The sequence below is a fragment of the Pogona vitticeps genome, chromosome 3 (genome assembly GCF_051106095.1).
Source record: "Pogona vitticeps strain Pit_001003342236 chromosome 3, PviZW2.1, whole genome shotgun sequence".
NCBI classification, from domain to species: domain Eukaryota; kingdom Metazoa; phylum Chordata; class Lepidosauria; order Squamata; family Agamidae; genus Pogona; species Pogona vitticeps.
In genome coordinates, this window is record NC_135785.1 from 204,113,543 (window position 1) to 204,132,299 (window position 18,757).

General features: G+C 41.2%; 1 protein-coding gene across 2 annotated transcripts; it reads right to left on the bottom strand.

Annotated features, from left to right (window-relative positions):
- Positions 1-251: 251 nt before the first annotated feature.
- LOC110080392 (interferon gamma receptor 2) lies at positions 252-14,736 on the bottom strand. 2 transcript variants are annotated; one of them, XM_020796264.3, is made up of 7 exons: positions 14,513-14,736; positions 9,607-9,730; positions 9,326-9,492; positions 7,534-7,670; positions 4,976-5,114; positions 2,447-2,601; positions 252-909 (listed from the first exon to the last, which is right to left on the bottom strand). In XM_020796264.3, exons 1-7 carry the CDS (start codon positions 14,592-14,594, stop codon positions 739-741), a joined length of 975 nt encoding a protein of 324 aa, XP_020651923.3. In that variant the 5' UTR covers positions 14,595-14,736; the 3' UTR covers positions 252-738. The 2 variants fall into 2 exon arrangements, with proteins under 2 accessions (XP_020651923.3, XP_020651922.3); XM_020796263.3 differs by having other exon boundaries at positions 4,976-5,117.
- Between the last annotated feature and the right edge of the window lie 4,021 nt (positions 14,737-18,757).

Here is an 18,757-nt window from a genome sequence, read left to right on the forward strand (position 1 = left end):
CCACTGAACCAGCAGAGGGGAGTGCCGAAATCCAGGATCGGAGGACGGGTAAATATTTTTCTATGGCGACTTATGGCTCGTGTGCCCACAGAGAGGGCTCTGTGTGCCAGCTGTGGCATGCGTGCCATAGGTTCGCCATCGCTGATCTAGATCATTCTATATGTTTCCTTAAACTCAATATTATGTCAGCTCCCAATTCATAGTTTGACAGTAGGTGTTCTGCAGGTGACTATTTTGAAAGGAAACTAGCAGGCCTTTGAAAACCTCTTTATTTATTGTATTCATAAATCGCTGACTTAGTGTGAGAAATTAAGAGTTTTACAAAGATACAATAAAAAAACCAATAAAATACCTACTTCAAAGAAACTCCAAATGATGGCACACTCCAGTGAACAGACAAAGATTTAAGGGAGGATGTCCTTAAATACTTCCTGAAACAAATGTCTTTAGTTATCTTCTTCAAAAAGGAAGCCTGATGGACTTCCACAGAAAGCCCATTCCATAAAGTAGGGGCTATGGCGAAGAAGGCATGATTTCAGGTGACTGTTCTTTTTGCCATCCTTGGTGTAGCAACCTGGAGAGGTAATGCCTGTGATGAACAGCTGAAAGGGACTGTTGTTCTGAGGGACATATGTATCAGTAGAAAATGGGCCCCCAAACCATTAAGGTATTGAAATTCCACAAGTGGGCGTTAAGTTCAGCCGCAGTTGATGTGAAATGAAGCTAATGTACAAATCGTCATCCATGTTCTTCTACCTCTGATATATGTACTTGATTTTCATTTGTAGAGCTGTTTGTCTGCATTTGGCTTAGACTTGCATTAGAGGTTACTGACACAGTATCTGAATGGTCGTTTTCTGTACAATTTCGGAATTGATCTTCCATCACCATTCCAGCATTTAGTAGGTCCTTTAAAAAGTTTATTTAAAAAACATACAATTGTTAGAATCTAAAATGCCAAACAAATTCTGTAATACACACTTGCAGCTGTACCAAAATGCAGCATTTCATTTTTTTTCCTACACAGAAAATGAATGGCAACTGTTCAAAAGAAAATATAACTGGGTAGTCAGGGACACAGGAAATAAAACTCCTCTGTTCTCCCAGTGATTCAAGCTATTAACAAATGAGACATCTTGGGTTCTGTTTCTCAGTCACATTACACTGAATAGTAGGCACCAATATATATTTCCAATTTGTTACTATTCTATGTTTTTTTCAATAAATTGTAATTTCTGCAATGGTTACTGGATAAGCAGTGTTCTTTTCATCAGGACAAGGATTAGAGTCCCCTGTAATATATGATACAAGAAATATTCTGATCGACCAAACTCTAGAACTGTGTTTGTGAGTAGACGTTCAATATGGCTCTTTTCTCAATTCTGAATTTGTGGGTAGAGGGAGATTTAGTGACATATTAAGTAATGTTTCAATCCAATGGACAAAAAAAATCAAGAAATAGAAGCTGAAGTCCCACTGCTTAGTTTAGTAAGTCAAAATTTGAGTAAGCCTACTGAATCAATGGATCTTACAAAGGAGCTGACTCACCAAATCTCCACTGATTCAAGAAGTCTACTTTAGCTGCAACTTACTATACTAAGCAACAGGATTTCAACTAGAAACTTGTAAATAACTAACCAATTTATTTGTTTGATTATTATACTACCCTTTTAGTGAACACATTACTCTGTGTGAAGAAGAGCTGCAACCAGAATACTATTACTTCAGTGTTTGAGGATGGACAAGTATTTTCATGGTGCCAAAAACAAAAGAGCAAAATGAGTAATGGTGGATCTTACCAGAAGTTGCAAAAAAAGAGAAAGCTATTTTTACAGTGCTTTAAGAACCAGGAAGAGGGCAAATTAAAAGAGAGAGAGAGAGAGAGAGAGAGATCTGAATTGTGAAGTGAGGCAAGGAACTGTGGCAGACTGCTGGCAAGTATAAGCCTGTGTACAACAACATTCCTGGTTGCTAACCAGGAGCAGAGCAGACGATCACATGTCCACCTCCTCCCTTTTAGAGTACACATTTTCACTGCCACAATCCAACTGCAGTGAACAGATACATTACCAGAGTCTATCAAATTCAGAGCAAGAGGCAAAGCATCGCTGCTTTTATATTCCTTTTCCTCTCCTTACACCAGTATGGAGAACTGGATCTCAAAATTGGAGGTGGAAAGGGGCAGGAGATGGGCTAAGTGTATACTTTAATCAGCTGGAATGCTTGCACCAAATTCAATTTTCAGTCACACAGCAGCACCTGTGTCCTAATGTAATTGAACCATGATCTCCCAGAACCAGCTGTACTTGGAGTTTGTTGCAGAGGAAATGGCTGAGGAGCTACCACTGCAGTATGCAGCCAAGTTAATGGATCAAACCAAATGCCTATGCCTTTTATACTTTAACCACACTTTTTTAAAAAAACCAGCAAACATAACTTTACATACCTCTTCATAATGGGATGGTATTCTTAGAGGTGGTTGCCAGAGAGATTTAATCACACTTTTATACTTCCGAATAGCCAGCAAACATAAAAATATTGCAACTGTTAGGGTAACTAATGATCCAAATACACCTACGATGGAAATAATTCGACTTGTCTCTGAAAGGAAAAATGTACAGTATTAGCGGATATTATTAACATGGTAGTGTTAACCTGACCCAAATTTACTAAAATCTCTCAAGAATCTATACTTGAAAGTTTTTTCAAGCATCAATCTTAACACATGTTCTAATGGAATTTTCAAAAACTGATGATCATGACAGTTGTGAGGAAAAGTGAAATACTAGCTGGGAGGCATTTCTCATTGCATTTTGGGACAGGAAAAGCTATTAGAACTGAGATGCACACAGCACTTATTGTGCATCAGTGCTTCACACTGTATGCCTTTGGCAAAAATCAAGACTGAGGAATGGTACTTGATGCAACATGGTTTAAAAGTGGGGTGGAGCTTGGAAAGTTGCTTCTGGGGAGGCATGCTGGCTGGGTTGCTGTGAGAATTCTAGTCCCGAGAAGAAATTTTCTCGACTTATGCGGGAGACAGTGGGCAGCAGTTTGTCTCAATTTCAATTTTTTTGTTTGAAAGAATCTAGTTTTAATTCTTAATGGCAATGAATGCCAGATAACAACAATTTAAAGTTGTATTAAAAATTGTCGCTGTTATTCCAAATTATTATAGCTTCCTTCTTTTAGGATAAATAAAATATGGGACACAATCCTGAACATGCAGGGCAGAATCCTGTTACTTTCATAAGCCAACATTACGTCATGAATCTCACTAGTGTATTGCTGCAAGTCGAGGAATCAATGTCTGTATTCCTCATTGTGCACCAGTCATATGACTTGGCATGCAATAAGAGATTTGTGCCAATTTGTCTTACGCTGGCATATGTATGTAACATGATACTGGCCAATAAGTAGCAGAGTACCACTGCTCTTCATTTTAACCCCACACATAATACAAACAACATTTCATGGATGTGAGCAGAGCTTGCTTTCATATGATGATTCAATACTGAAGTGTTTAAATCTGATAAATTAAATCTCAATGAAGTGAATCAGGAAAAAAGAGAAGGAAATAGAACATACAAAGTGAGACGTATAGAATTTTTTCCTACTCTTCCGTCTCAAATTTGAATATATTCTGTAGTGGAAAGACATCACTGACATGTTAACTCCTACTATAATTAGTCACATTTTTATGCTTTTAGTTAGCACAACTTCTGTGCAACACAGTTTCAAACTTGCAGCTCCAAGAGAAAAGAAGTGGGAAGCAGCAACCTTGTTTTGTTTCCTCATATCTTGTGAATGTGAGGGGCTACTGGCCAGTGACAGAGCTACTGCTTGGTACATAGCAAGCCTCAAGTCCAGTACTCATAATCTCCAAGTAAGATTGGGAAATTGCAGTCTGAATCTCAGAAGAGCCACTGCCATTCAATGTGAACTAGACTGAATGAGATGGAACAACTGTCTTGACCCATTTTAAAGCAGCTTCCTATTTTCTCAATTTACACTGTCGCAATCCCATTGTGAGGCACATTGTGTAGCAAAAACTGAATGTCTGATTGAAATTCCTGCTAATGCCTAGAGAAATTTCTTGCTAAAATCCTATTGTGTAGTTATGCCAGTAGACAAGTCCCAGCTTGTATTCCTCATTGCACGTCAATCAAGTGGCTTGGCCCACAAGTCAAGAATCTAAGCAGGGACTTAGAGGGAATTCACTGTTGTGAACTACACCAGTTCCTTTCTACGAATGTAACTATGCAATAGGATTTGGATCTTCGTTCCCCATCCTACACATTTGAAACATTTTATAGTTTAAAAAGTGTAAAAAAACAGCATGAAGACAGTCATGTGTAATAACTGCACATGTACAGACACATATATACCCATTTTATTTTAGGCATATATGTCACAAAGTGGCAATCAGCTGTCAATTATGTTCTGCGCAAACTATACAAGCGCAATTGCTGCATCTGAAAAGCAGATTCCATGCTTCAAGAAAATCTTATACAGAAGTGTTTTCTATTCAGGAAGTGCCTGATGTGCCCCTTAAAATATAAAGAATTTAAGTTTCCAATATCCTGAATGGAAGACATTTCCTTTGGTTATAGTCCCTGTCTCTTTGTTGTCTTAACTCATCATCTTAAAGACATTTTTTCTACACTGACCCTCTACATAATATTTGGTACACACATTTCCAAGTTTAGCAAATAAATAAAATTTAAATTTAATAAAACATGCTCAGTGTGAATATGTTATTCTAAAAGAAAAAATTCAGATTTTTAAAATAAAATTCTACATTCAGTGCAATATTTTTAACATCTATCACTAGCTGTATAGTTTAAGATATTTAGCTGGTGCAAACTCCATATTAAGATATGTAAACTATTAAAGAGATGTCATTATAAGATGGTAATACTCATTCAGTTCAGGTTAATCTATTCCTTGAATTCACATCAAAGAAAATATATACCAGTGGTTTGAGTTTCTTTGCAGTAAAGGTCACTGATTTCTCCTTCCTTGTTTTCGAGTGTTGCTTGTACTTGAAAGCAGTACTCTGTCATTTCCTTTAGATTCTTGAATTTGATTTCTGTATCCTGTCTGTGAATTTTCTGCTGTACAGTAGGGAGAAGTTACATGGCAGTAATGGTAGCCAAACTGACTTAACATCTGTTTCATTTAGCTCTATGCAGGCAAAGAATAACATTCCAGTTTATACGCAAGTCCCATTTATCTAGAACAAATTTGCTCTAATCCTACTAAATTCTAGGGAACTTTGCCCAGAACTCATTTTGACTACTGCAAATATACACTACAAAGTATCTTAGTTATAGTAGCATGTAGAACTAGAATAACTCAAGAGACACCTAACATCATGGTTTACTATGTTGTGCTGTTGATAACTTTATTCCCATGCTCAAAGCTCTAGTTTTAAAACCTATAATTCAACATTCCCAATATGTTTTCTATTTTTGCAAATCATAGGTCTGCGATACTTCCTTCTTATGTGTGTATGGTGCTACTTGGGCTCATAAAGACAAGAATGTGTAGAACTACAATCACTATTAGAATACGTGACAATGCAAACAACATATGGGTAATAAACATATAGCTAAAGAGCTCAGACCCAATCAGAAAAAAGGACAGGTATTCTCTTGAGGTCTTCCAAGTTAACAATACTTTGTGGAATACTTCCTAATATTTTCAGACAATTCCTACTTAAATAGTCTGAAAACTTTTCTCTAGAACAAATTCTACAGCTGGTTGGAACCCTCTGGTTATATATAGTTACTAGACACAAGTGCGTCATATTTGTTTCTCAGTATACGAATTGTTGAGATTTTGATATGAAAATGTATTAAATATTAATGTTGTACACTGGTGCCTCGCTTGACAATGTTAATTCGTTTCAGTGAAATCACTGTACAGCAAAATCGTCATCAAGTGAAATAAAAAAACCCATTGAAACGCATTGAAAACCGTTCAATGTGTTCCAATGGGTGAAATACCTGCTCATTCAGCGAAGATCCTCCATACGGCGGCCATTTTCTGGTGCCTGTAATGCGAGGAATCCGTCCCTAACACAGCGGGGAGCCATTTTCTATAGCCGGTGGCCATTTTGAAACCTGACAATCAGCTATTTGCTGATAGTCATAAAGCGAAAAATCAGTTCCCAAAGCAGGGAACCGATCAACTTTAAGCGAAATTCCCCCATCTAAACATCGTTCTGTGATCGCAAAAACTTCAATGTTAAGCGGATTCATCGTCAAGCGGGGGAATCGTCTAGCGGGGCACCACTGTATAGTTAAATGTAAAATGGCTGATTTTACCCGAGTCCCTGTACTGACTGTATTCAGGTCTGGGTATCAAGGATTAAGACTTAATGTTGTACAGCTGTGGTACATGATAAAACCTGTGTAACAGAAAATGAAGTAATGTATTTTCTGATTGGTCACAGAACTGTACATAAGTCATGTGTAAAACGAACGTCTTTATCTGCTGTAAGTCAGATCACTTTTTCCTATGCTGTGTGTTACTTCATGTCATGTTATGCTGCCAGAGGAATGTCTATTTCTGTATATATGTAAATAGACTGTTGTTGGTTTTACTCTCTCAGTATCATAGTGTTGTAAGTATCTCTAACCAATATCTCCTTACTCTGCTGATGTTATGAGAATACATGTTATAATCAAAATTCTTGATCCACGGGACTTGCGGTGCCACGGGAGCTCAATTCCCATCCCACAGAACCAGCTGGGCCACTCAACCAGCTCTAAGCTCCCTCAAGGACGTAAGAGGGATGGCTTGTAGACAAAGGGCCTTCTCGGCAGCTGCCCCCAGACTATGGAACGCCCTCCCAACTGAAATTTGCCTGGCGCCGACGCTGCTGACATTTCGGCGCCAGGTCAAAACCTTCCTGTTCCAGAAGGCTTTTAATTGAAATAACATTAACTGTGGGTCTTGATGATGGCAATTTAAATTTTAATTTGTATTTTAATCGTATTTTAATCATTTTATATTTTATTGTGTTGAATTTTAATTGTTGTAAGCCGCCCAGAGACCTTTGGGTAGAGTGGGCGGCATATAAATTAAATTAAATTAAATTAAATTAAATTAAATTAAATTAAATTAAATAAATAAATAAATAAATAAATAAATAAATAAATAAGCAGGGCTTGGGTCCTTCCACAGCACCGTCGCTCTAATCTGGGAATGAGCCCATGCTGCTCTTACCTGCCTCCTCATGCAGCTTACCACCGATCAGCTGAACGAGGAGACTCCCCATCTTGCCTCCTTGCCACAGTGGTTGGCTGTGTGGGGAGGCGGGGAAGAGCCAGCCGAGCTCCTTCCTAGATTGGTGCAACAGTGCTGTGGAAAGACTCTAGCACTGTGCAGAGCTAGGTGAGTGGTGTGGCTGGTTCTGGGGGTGGAAATTGGGCCCCGTCATATCTGTATTCCCAGTATACAAATTAGAAAAGTAGTTGTATTCCCAGCTACATTATAAAAGAATTGGCAAGGAAAGGTACATACATTTATACTTGATGACTTCTCCCCGTAGTATATTACGTAATCAAAATTCATTGAATGCTCTGTGGGAGGCAAAAACCTTAGAAGTATTGAGTTTCCTTCTGAGGTTACATTTATTGCTCGTGGAGGTCCCAAGATAGCTAAAACAGATAATGTCAAACAAATATAAGTTATGCACATTTTCTACATGTTTTAATTAAACCTTTTCTAAAAGTTTTAATCAAAAGTTTCACATCTACTTGTTTCAAATAGAAACAATTAGATCTGCACTGACAAAGAAATGCCGACTTGTAGCATTTTTCTGCCAATGCCACTTAAGTAAGCAGGTTAAATACTGGCGGAAATAATAGAGCCCAGAGCTATTACACCAGAGATGTAATGATGGTCACAGCCACAATGGTATCAGAAAACTGACTGCCCTTCCTCATGCACACCAAAGTGTTCTCCATGTAGGATTTAGTAGCACACTGGAATTGACTGGTGTTCTTCACATTTCTCCATAAGGAAACTATTATGTGAATTGAGATATTTAGTGCCAGCACGTATTGTAGTTCCATCTGTTTTTTCCTTATACAAACATATAGGTAATTTATGAATATTTCTATGCACTGTGAAAAATGGGTCAGTCAATAGAGCTGTAAAAAACTTTTGAGACCATTCAAAACTAAAACCAGAAATAAAAATATATCAAATGCTAACCATACCATAACCACGCCCCTGTAGTTTGAAATGTTAAGAAGGGCCTTCACAGCATACTTCTGCATATACAACTGTGTTAGTCTACAATTGTAAACAGCAAAGTGTTGTCAAGAACTAAAAAGTCTGCTATGGCAGGCTCTCTCTCTCTCTCTCTATTTTTTTTCTTTTTTCTCTCTTTTAAGTCATGCCATCCTGGTAATATCTCGTTTGGAATTTAATTGCTATAATTGTATTTTCTGTGATTTTATGCATGTTATATTGATGTGTTTTTATTGATGTAAGCCGCCCCGAGTAGACATAGTCTACAGGGGCGGGGTAAAAATTGAATGAATGAATGAATGAATGAATGAATGAATGAATGAATGAATGAATGAATGAATAAATGGCATAACCCTGCATGAACTAGAGATCATTTCAACAGATGTACAAATTTTATGGTATACAGTGGTACCTCGCTAGACAACGACCCCGCTGTACAACGAAACCGCATGACAATGACTTTTTGCAATCACTATAGCGATTTGCAAAACAGTCGTTCCTATTGGGGAATTCCGCTTGACGATTTGGTCCATGCTTCGTGGACCGTTTATTCGCATGACGACGATTTTTACAGCTGAATGTCGGGTTCCTAAAATGGCTGCCCTCTGTTTTCCAGACCCGTGCTTTGCAGGGCAGCCATTTAGAGTGGTCTAATATGATCAGATAGGCGGGATAGAAATAAAATAAATAAATAAATAAATAAATTTTAAGAGCTGATTGGCGCTCGGAAAATTGCTTCCATATGGGCGATCTTCGCTGGACAACGAGGTAATTTCCCCATTGGAACGCATTAAATGGGTTTCAATGCATTCCAATGGGGAAAGGCTTTTCGCATGACATCGATTTGGCTTAACAGTGATTTTCCCGGAACAGATTATCGTTGTCATGTGGGGCACCACTGTAATACATTCTTTAGTCCTTAAGATGCTAAAAGACAGCACAGGATAGAAAGCAGTGCCTATTCTTTGAATTTCAATTCCACAAAATTTAAGCAAAGCAATGAAAACATTCCAAACGTACTGAATGTAACCACTGAAACAGAATGAAAGAAACATACCATCTTTTGCTGCTTGAAAGGGACCAGCTTCACTCCAAGCAGATCTTAATTCCCCCTGTTCAGCTCTAATACGTAAAATGATTCTACAAAAAGGCTTGGTATCAAAAACACATTCATGCTTCATAATATTTGTACAGTTCATGTCTTCCCAATGTTCCACTGACTGACTGAAATATAACACAAAGGCCAGAAAATTAGAGGAATTTCTTACAGTTGTAATTTTTTTCATGATAAGAGTATGGTAAAAAACAGCAACATGATTTTGGTAAGTGTTTACTTACACACGACGTTGAATACTATATAACACTGTACCATTGATATTCTGAACTGGAGACCATCTTAATACGTGCTTAAAATTGTAGGACTCAATCCTCACATTCTGTGGTGCTGGTAAGACAGAAGATTCTAAAAAGAGGGGGGGACAGGGGAGAAAAAGAACATTTAAACACACATGACTCAGAACACATTATAATGGAAACCATAAAAATCATGAAAGGATCTTATTTCTGATATTGATAAAATATGCCTGGGGATTATCATATTTACATGTGATTTTGGTATGGAAGTTATATAGTGACACTCCAAATTACACCCAGTATGATTTGTGTCACTACATTAAACTACATGGCTGCCTGGACCTTTATAAATGTGCATCCACCTTTAGTGAGTGTAGCACCACTTCTTTGTAATGGGCTTTTAACTTCAACGAGTGATGCTCCAGTGTGTGCATCTTTGCATCCTGCCCTACCTCCAAGGAACTTGTATCAGCAAACCCAGGATTCCTCCACCCACCCGCCCAGATATTGGCTCTTCAGAGCCAAAGCTAGCAGAGGCAACTTCCAAGATTGTTCCTGGAGTTGCCAGCTTACACTTACACCAGTCTGTTGACATATATTGTATGTATGCACCTTTAATGTTATTCTGGACTTGTTAACTTACATTTATACTATTTTCTTAATTTATATTTGTATATAATATATTTCTCTAGGTAGCACTGAACACTTCTGACAAACCTGAAATTCTTACAAGAGTTTGACTTTCAGCCTGTAAAGATAATATGTGAGGAAGCAGATACATAACACTTCATTCATTCATTCATTCATTTTCAAAGGATCCAGTTTTCTCAATTGCCAGTTCTGAAAGGAACAGTCCTGTGGCATCTTATGTCTAATTTCTAGTGCTATGAGCTTTGACAAAGGCCATGCAATTTTTCTTATTAGACTCCTTCGCAATAACAAACAAACCAAATTCCAAGTAGCCTGGCCTATCAGGGCTGTTGATTCCCAAATGGAGGTGGGTGGGTTTCTGCCTTCCTGTGGGGCATGAACAAATTTCAAGGGCTTGTGAGACTTCAATTAAGATTTTTTTAAAACAAAGTCTCTGTGGCATACATCATTATTAGAATTTAGGATTTTTTTAAAAACTAAACCACACTTATTTGTGTTTTAAAATAATTTTTACTATTTAAAATAGTTCTTACTCAGGTATGTTTTGTAACCATGTCTCTTCTTATGCAGCTTCATAGCCTTAACCATTTAACTCCCAGTCACGCTACTGTCAGCATTTGCAGAATCATAAACCAACAGAAATGCATCTCTCATTTCTTTTTGAAGTTTAGCAGAGAAACAAGACTTTAAGGAGAAATGAGAGATGAAAATATAGGGGGAGAGAGTGGGAAAGTGCTTGGAGAAAAGTGGTCCTGAAAGAAAGTAGGTGAAAGGTAGAAAAAAAATTTAAAATCCCCAAAGCCCAGAGGAACATTATGCTACTGGTGACACATCCGTGGCATGACTCACAAAGCACCAGCAGAAGTGTCTCAGGGACAGCGCTTTTGCCTCAGTACTAGTGCAACTACTGCATTCAGAATCTTGAGCTGTGTGTGTGCAGTTGTGCAACTGGGTTTTGGCCTATGACACAGAGGAGGAGCGCCATGTCCAAGTGGGGATTTGAAGCCATTAAGACAGCTCATAATGACACAATAGTCACCATTAAAAATAAAAGATAATACAGTATTAAAAAAACAATTTAACACATACTATTAGAGACCACTATTAAATTGCTTTAAAACATTTTTTAAAATCCCTGAATCTACTAAATATAGCACTGTTAAAACCCACACTTACCCAATCACTTAAAAGCCTGCCTGAAAAGTATGGTCTCTGTCAGCTGGCAGAGAAAGGTGAGAGGGAGAGAGCCAACCTGGCTTCTCGAGGAAGGGCATTCCACAACCTGGGAGCAGCCCCTGAAAATGCCCTCTCTTGGTTGGTGGGACTGAGAAAAGGACCTCCTCCGCACAAGAGGTTTGGGATTTGATAACACCATTATGCTGAAAGCTGAGGGGGCTCATCTGGGGTAATTCATCCTTCAGATAACCTAGACCCAAGATATAGGGCTTTACAGGTCATTACCAGCATTTTGATGTGGCCTAAAAAATGGACTAGTTACCAGCGAAACTGTAGTACGGGAGTTATATGCGCCCAGCACCAGGCTGCAGCATTTAGAACCTGCTGAAGTTTCCAAATATTTTTCAAAGGCAGCATCTCACGTACATCACATTGCAGTAATCCAAACAGAAGGTAAAGCATGTGTCATCATAGTCAGATCAAACATCTCAAGGAACTGTGCAAATACACTCCCGCCCATTGTTGAGGCTCAGGGCTGGATCCTGGAATGCATTCAAGAAGTGGACCTGATTTTTCAGAGGAAGTGTAACCCTATCAAACAGAGCTGAATTCCTACTTCATGACCTTGCTTTTTACCAGCCAAGAGCACCTCTATCTTGCTCATACAACATTATACTTTGTTTGCCGTAATCCAGTGCATTACTGACATCAGACATTGGTCTAGGAGAGGCCCAGAACAGTGTCTGTGGAATAAAATGCCAAAAGGTGATAGAGTTGGGTATCATCACTATATTGGTGGTACCAAGACCCTAACCTCTGGGCAACCAGGTTAAATAGCATGAGGGACAGAACAGAACTCTGGAGTAGCCCACAAACTAACGGTCAGGGTGTTAATCAGGATAATCCCAGCACCACCTTCTGAGCTTGGTCCTGCAGAAGGGACTGGAACCACAATAAAACAAAGCCCATCCAAGAAGGAGAACATCAATGATACTGAAACCTGCTGAGAGGTCCAACAGGGTCGCATTCTTCTTGTCCAGTTCCTGGTGTAAGTCAGCCACCAAGGTGACCAAAGCCATCTATGTTCCATAACCAGGCTTGAAACCAGACTGAAATGGATCTGGAAATGTGTTTCATTCAAGAACCCCTTGAGCTGAGAAGCCACCACACACTCTAGTACTTTGCCCCAAAACGGAACATTGGAGACTGGTCATTCTTCCTTGAAATCTTATTTCTTCATAAAGGCAGTGGATGGATAGAAACTGATTTTGAGTTGGGGAAATTCAATAAGATAAATCTCAATTGCCCAGAGATCTGGAAAGACCCACAGAAGTCTCTAGCAGGACACTGAAATACAGTAGAGGAGATGAACAGAGAAAGGCAGATTTTGAGAGAAGGTGTGGAGTTTCAACAAAAAAGCCACTTTTTATTTAAAATAGCATAGCAATGGCTATAGCCCTCCATTTTGGAAAAACAGATCAGGAAAAAGGTATGACCCACCTATAGAAACATTTCTGAGTTGGGTGATACCTTTACTGGGTCATTAAAAAGTTGAAATGTTTTAGAGATCTGCTTCTTTCCTGTTCCTCAAATGTTGTATCCTTTTTGCCCGTCAAAGAGTTCTTTGGGAACTCAAAACTTGCCTTGTTTGTCACTTTTTGGGGTAGCCTGATAAGGGTTTTATCCAACCCAGAATGCTGCCGCTAAGTCAGGAACCCACATCGTTACAGACAATGTTCTCTTGTGGGATTTCCTGAATGTCAGCCTAGCGTCTTCGTTTCAACAAAATAAGCTGCAAAAATCAGTGTGTCTATCAGAAACAAGTGTTCCTTACCAAGAATGCTGCCACTACATTGGCAAACTTAATCTCTCTGATGTAACTCGGTTTGCAATCTCTTTTTGTGACTGCATAAGGGACCACATGAAACCCCCAGGTGGTTTCAGTGCCAGTGTCCACACTGGCCCCTCAATCTGTGCCCACAGCTGCCCTTCTGATACTGTGGTCTACCCAGCTCACCTGTTATGGTTTGCCATTAAACTACTGGGGCAGTTTGAAGGGTTACACAGCAACAGGGGGAAAAGGGCAGTTTCTCAAAGTTTTCCATACACATATAAACATAAACACATGCCATGGAAACATTGTAGTCTGTTGGAGCTTGTTTGAGTTGTTCCAATTTTACTGTACTGTATATCTTTTCTTATATTTTACTCCCACCCCCACCCCCCGTTTGTGTGATGATCTAGTACGAGTTCATTTTTAAAGAATTAAAAGAAAATAGTTCAGGGTAACTAGGGAAAAAGATTGCAGGGGTGGGTGTTTCCAGTGTCCCAAAACATCATGCCCCATCTTAGTATATCAGCAGGAAAGCACCCAAAGTCACATACCTTGCTCTTTTCTAAAACGAAACAAATGATCACATAGGCAAAATACCATTGGGATTATTGTGGGGTAAGAAAAAAAAAGTCAGAAGCCCCCAGCAGAAGGGGAAAATATCCATATTGGAAGGAGAAAAGGTCCCGCTGATTTGCATTGACCTTTAGGTCGTGTGAAAAGAAATACTTCAAATTCACTCGTGTCAATTCCAGAACAAACTGGAAAGCATTTTCCAATGTAGCCACAACAACATCATTTCTAGCAGATAAATCAGTTTTTAAAAATCGACTTAGGCAAGGGAAAAACCTCTCATCGTCCTACTCACACGCCCTTGCACGCTCTCAGTTACCCCATGGATCTTTATACGCTTTGCCCCCGCATTTTATGCGGGCGAGGTACCCGGTGTCTTTTGCCCGCTTGCCCTCAGTGGGCAGCTGAGGGGCTCTTGCGTCTTTAGCAGCTCGACACTGGAGCCCAGTAGGGGTAACTTTGGACAACAACTGAACGCCGTCGGCAATTCGAAGAAGCCCAGAAACAACCTCGCTCGAAAGAGACAGAAACGCGGCTTGAGTCCGGGAAACCCAAGCCTAGGCCCCGTCGGCGCTCGCACCAAGGACGCCAGCGCTGCCTCCTTATTGCCTGGCACAGCCCCGCGGAAAGGGTCTCCCCCCCCCCAGCACTGGAAAGTACCTGGGGCGGGCGCAGAAAGCAGCAGCATCAGGTCGCAGAGCCAGAGCCAGAGCCACAGCAGCGGCATCCGAAGGCGCCGCATGGCCGCCGAGCTCCCTCCTCTCACGGGCCTCCGGGCGGGAGCCGCCGCTTCTCCCTCGCCTCAGAGGCCATCTCCCCGCCTGAGTTGGCCAGACAAGACAGCAGAGGCCCGGTGGCGGCGGCTCCGGCTCGGGCTGGGGTGTCTGTGTGGCGGTGTTAACAGGGCTGTGTAGAAAATCCTTCCTGCTTTGCTCGGCCACGCCCCGGGGAGCCTTTCTAGCGAAGCCCGGCCTCTTCCCGCCATCAGCGGCGGTTTGTCCCTCCGGTTGAGGCGGCGCTGAGGGCGAGCGGGGAAAGGGCCGGACACGGCACGGATAAGGCCGGGCTGCGTGTCTGCGTAGCGCGGTCGTTTTGCGCACGATTGCACTACTAAGATAAAATAAATCGTTTCATTCCTATGCATTTTTAACACACAGAGACGCCCCTTTAGAGTTCGCCCCTTTTGTCAGCAGGGAAGCGGGCGCTCCTTTGGGGAAGTGGTGTAAACACAACACCCTCTCTTTGGAGGGCAGCGCTGGAGCGGCTACCGTTGCCTCCTGCGCAAATTAGACCCACTGGAAAGGAGTTGAGACTCCCGTATCCGAGGGGGATCAGTTCCAGGCTTCCCCCCCCACCCGCGGACGGTGAAAAACGCAGATTGTAGAAAACGGTATTATAACAGTCCTTTTATGAGGAAATAAAGGGCACTGTAGTTTTTGATGGCTCAACGTCAGATCCCTTGGACATCCTAAGCAGAGTGGAACAGGTCTGTGTCCTTGCGCCAACCCTGTTTGGGATCTTTCTTGATATCATGCTGAAGCACGCCTTTGGAAGGGCAACAGAAGGCGCCTATCTCCGGATTCGATCAGACGGAAAGCTCTTTGAGCTCTCTAGATTGAGAGTAAAAACCAAAGTCCAGCTGAAATGCATGCGGGACCTCCTCTTCGCCGATGAGGCAGCTGTTGTTGCCCACTCTGCTGAAGATCTCAAAGAACTCTTGAATTGTTTTAGCAAGGACATCTGCAAGCGGGGTTTGAAGGCCTTAGGAATGGACCTCAACAGATGGGAAACCTTGACATCTGAGTGTTCAGCCTGAAGGCAGTGGGGTGCATCATGGCCTCTCCCATTTTGAAGAGACCCTTGTCCAGCAGGCGGAGCCAAAGAGGCAGTCCCGAAACCAGCAAAACCAGGGAGCTGGACAGAGGACAGATTGTGTTTTCAGTGTGGAACGGATTGTCACTCTCGAATTGGCCTTCTCAGCCACGCTAGATGCTGTTCCAAGACCTCTATTCAGGGCAGATTACCATAGTTTCTCGAGTGTGAAGAATGCCTAATCTAATCTAATTATAATACCTAGTGAAGTCTACATGTACCATGGACTCTCTCTCCCTCTAGTGGCCAGTTTTGGCAACTTCATTGTTAGAAATATATATACAGTAAAAGTACAGTATATTGGTAGAAATATATATTGGGATCTTTGCTTTAATATTTTCAGACTGTGAATAACTGAATCAGAAAATGCTGATTCTACAGTTGGGATGGCCTTCTGATCACTGCAGATGGTGACAGCAGCCACAAAATTAAAAGACACATGCTTCTTGGGAGGAAAGCGATGACAAACCTAGACAGCATCTTAAAAAGCAGAGACATCACCTTGCTGACAAAGGTCTGCATAGTCAAAGCTATGGTTTTTCCAGTAGCAATGTATGGAGGTGAGAGCTGGACCATAAAGAAGGCTGCTGAAGAATTGATGCTTTTGAATTGTGGTGCTGGAGGAGGCTCTTGAGAGTCCCCTGGACGGCAAAGAGAACAAATCTATCAATTTTGAAGGAAATCAACCCAAGTGCTCACTGGAAGGACAGATCCTGAAGCTGAGGCTCCGGTACTTTGGCCATCTCATGAGAAGAGAAGACTCCCTGGAAAAGACCCTGATGTTGGGAAAGTGTGAGCGCAACAGGAGAAGGGGACGACAGAGGACGAGATGGATGAACAGTGTCATCAAAGCTACCAGCTTGAATTTGACCCAACTCCAGGAGGCAGTGGAAGACAGGAGGGCCTGGCGTGCTGTGGTCCATGGGGTCACAAAGAGTCAGACATGACTTAACGACTAAACAACAACCTTCTGTATGTGATGGAGTGAATGAAGCCTTGAATTTTGGGCTGCTACCAACCTGTTACCCAGCGGGTGGAAGAGGAAGCAGTTGCTTTTACCCTTGCTGCTTTCCAACTCCTTTGCATGGAGGTGGCAGGGTGAGGGTGGACCACTCCAGTGGTGAGCCATCTAGGCTTCGTGCTGTGCATCTCTGCTCAGAAAGCATTCAAATATCCTGCTGTTTAAATGACAACCTTGGAAAAAGTTAGTAAGCTGAGTGGGAATGCTTGCCAGCTAGAAGTTCCTGATCCTTGAGATAAAGGGATTGAAGAGGGTCGGATGGGAGACTGCTGGAAACATATTTCTCTACCCCTACCAATGGCTAGTTATATATATATTTTTTAAAAAAAGTAAAATCAAAGGCATTCTGCCTAAAAGCAAGCACAAAGAAAGGAGTTTAAACTGAAAGTAACACAAATGATACACGTCTGATCTGTATGTACATACTCAGTGGGGAAAAAATGGCAAACTGCACGGTGGCACTTCAAACAAAATGTGAAAGATACACATTTTGAGCATAATCTCCCCAAACATGCAAAAAAATTCTCTTCAAATAAGACCAATCCATATACCAAGGAAAAAGGCTGTAAAAATTTATCTGTTATGCTGGTTCTGTTGGCAGGGAGTTTTTATGTAAAGAATATGTGATCCTTCAACTGCAATCTTCAGTGCTCCAATGTGTGTTTCAATTTTCACCGGGCACCTACAGTATCTTTTATTAGTATTGCTTAAGATACCACTATTACCTTCCATCTATGTTGGAGAAGTTTGTGTTAGTCACCGGGTTGGACTTCCAATTTAAAAATCAACCCTGTGTGTAGATTGAAGAACACCTTCCATTGCCAGGGGTGTGATTATAGAAAAGATCCCTGGGTTCAAGATTATCCAGCAGACATAACCTCAGGAATGTACAGATGGGAAGGTCTGTAGTCAGTAAAGTAGTAGGGGCTTGTTTGTTTTGCATACAACCCATCTAGACAAACTACTCTGGGCAATTCACAGCACAATCAATCAGAAAACATCGGACAAATATAAGATAAATTCCACATATAAAACATCATAAGATATAACAACAGTTAAACAATGACACATTAGAACATTAGATATTTAAGTCATTAAAGTGGCAGCATGGTTGTCTTAAGGTCAGTAATTTCAAGGGGTTTCCATTGATGGAAATGTCTGTCTAAACAGCCAAGTTTTAAAAAACTTTTTAAAACATCAGCAGTGAAGGGGCCAGGCCGATGCCCACAGGTGTCTGGGTGTGACCGCCAATGAGGCCCAGCTTCTAGTCCCCCCCTTCCAGGCCTCTCTTGGGGTCAGCACCTTCAGACAACCTGCCTGGGATGAACGTGCTGTAAGAGAGGCAATTCTTGGTGGAAGAAGCTGTTCTGCCAGGTACCAACCTTTTTGGACCAGCTAATGGCACAGGTGTTTTCTCAGAATCACTGATGGGGGCAGTCAGTCACAAAGTACCCGTTCCACGGAAAGCAAAATGATGTTAAAAGAATAACAATTTGCCCAAGAAACTAAATACAAAGCAGAGATAGAGTCTGGGCACCAGAAAGAACAGCACTTCTGATGTTTTGGTTTTTTAATCTCCATCACCTGTTTCACAGAGGTAAACAGCTGAGGCTCAGAGACAAATACTGTAACTTGGACAAAAAATAAAGACAGAGGTGAGACTGGAAGTGTATTTGCCACTCCTCCAAAAGGCACCACAAAACACCCTTTCCACAGAAGGCAGATAGGTGGTGCTCAGAGTAGGGCACACACAACATACACAAACATCCCACGCACAATAGCTACATACAATTCCAGGCAGTGCAAATACACACCACACCCTGAAACACACAAAGCATAAACATAGTACAGACCAAACCCTCATTTCTGATCCCTGCCATTCCTTCTAGCTCTCCAGAGTATTTACTGTCCCCACCCCTACATGTCAGCTTACTTTTTTCCTTTTCTGATGGCTGAACATATAAAGCACTGAGCTGCAGCTCATTCAAGAACAGAGTCCTTGGGAGCTCTGG

Excerpts from the sequence above, each read along its gene's own strand:
- LOC110080392 (XM_020796263.3), bottom strand. The coding sequence starts at position 14,594 with ATGCGGCGCCTTCGGATGCCGCTGCTGTGGCTCTGGCTCTGGCTCTGC. Across the intron at positions 9,493-9,606 it reads TATAGTATTCAACGTCGTGT|TCAGTCAGTGGAACATTGGG; the intron begins GTAAGTAAACAC and ends GTTATATTTCAG. Across the intron at positions 910-2,446 it reads TACCATCCCATTATGAAGAG|GACCTACTAAATGCTGGAAT; the intron begins GTATGTAAAGTT and ends AACTTTTTAAAG.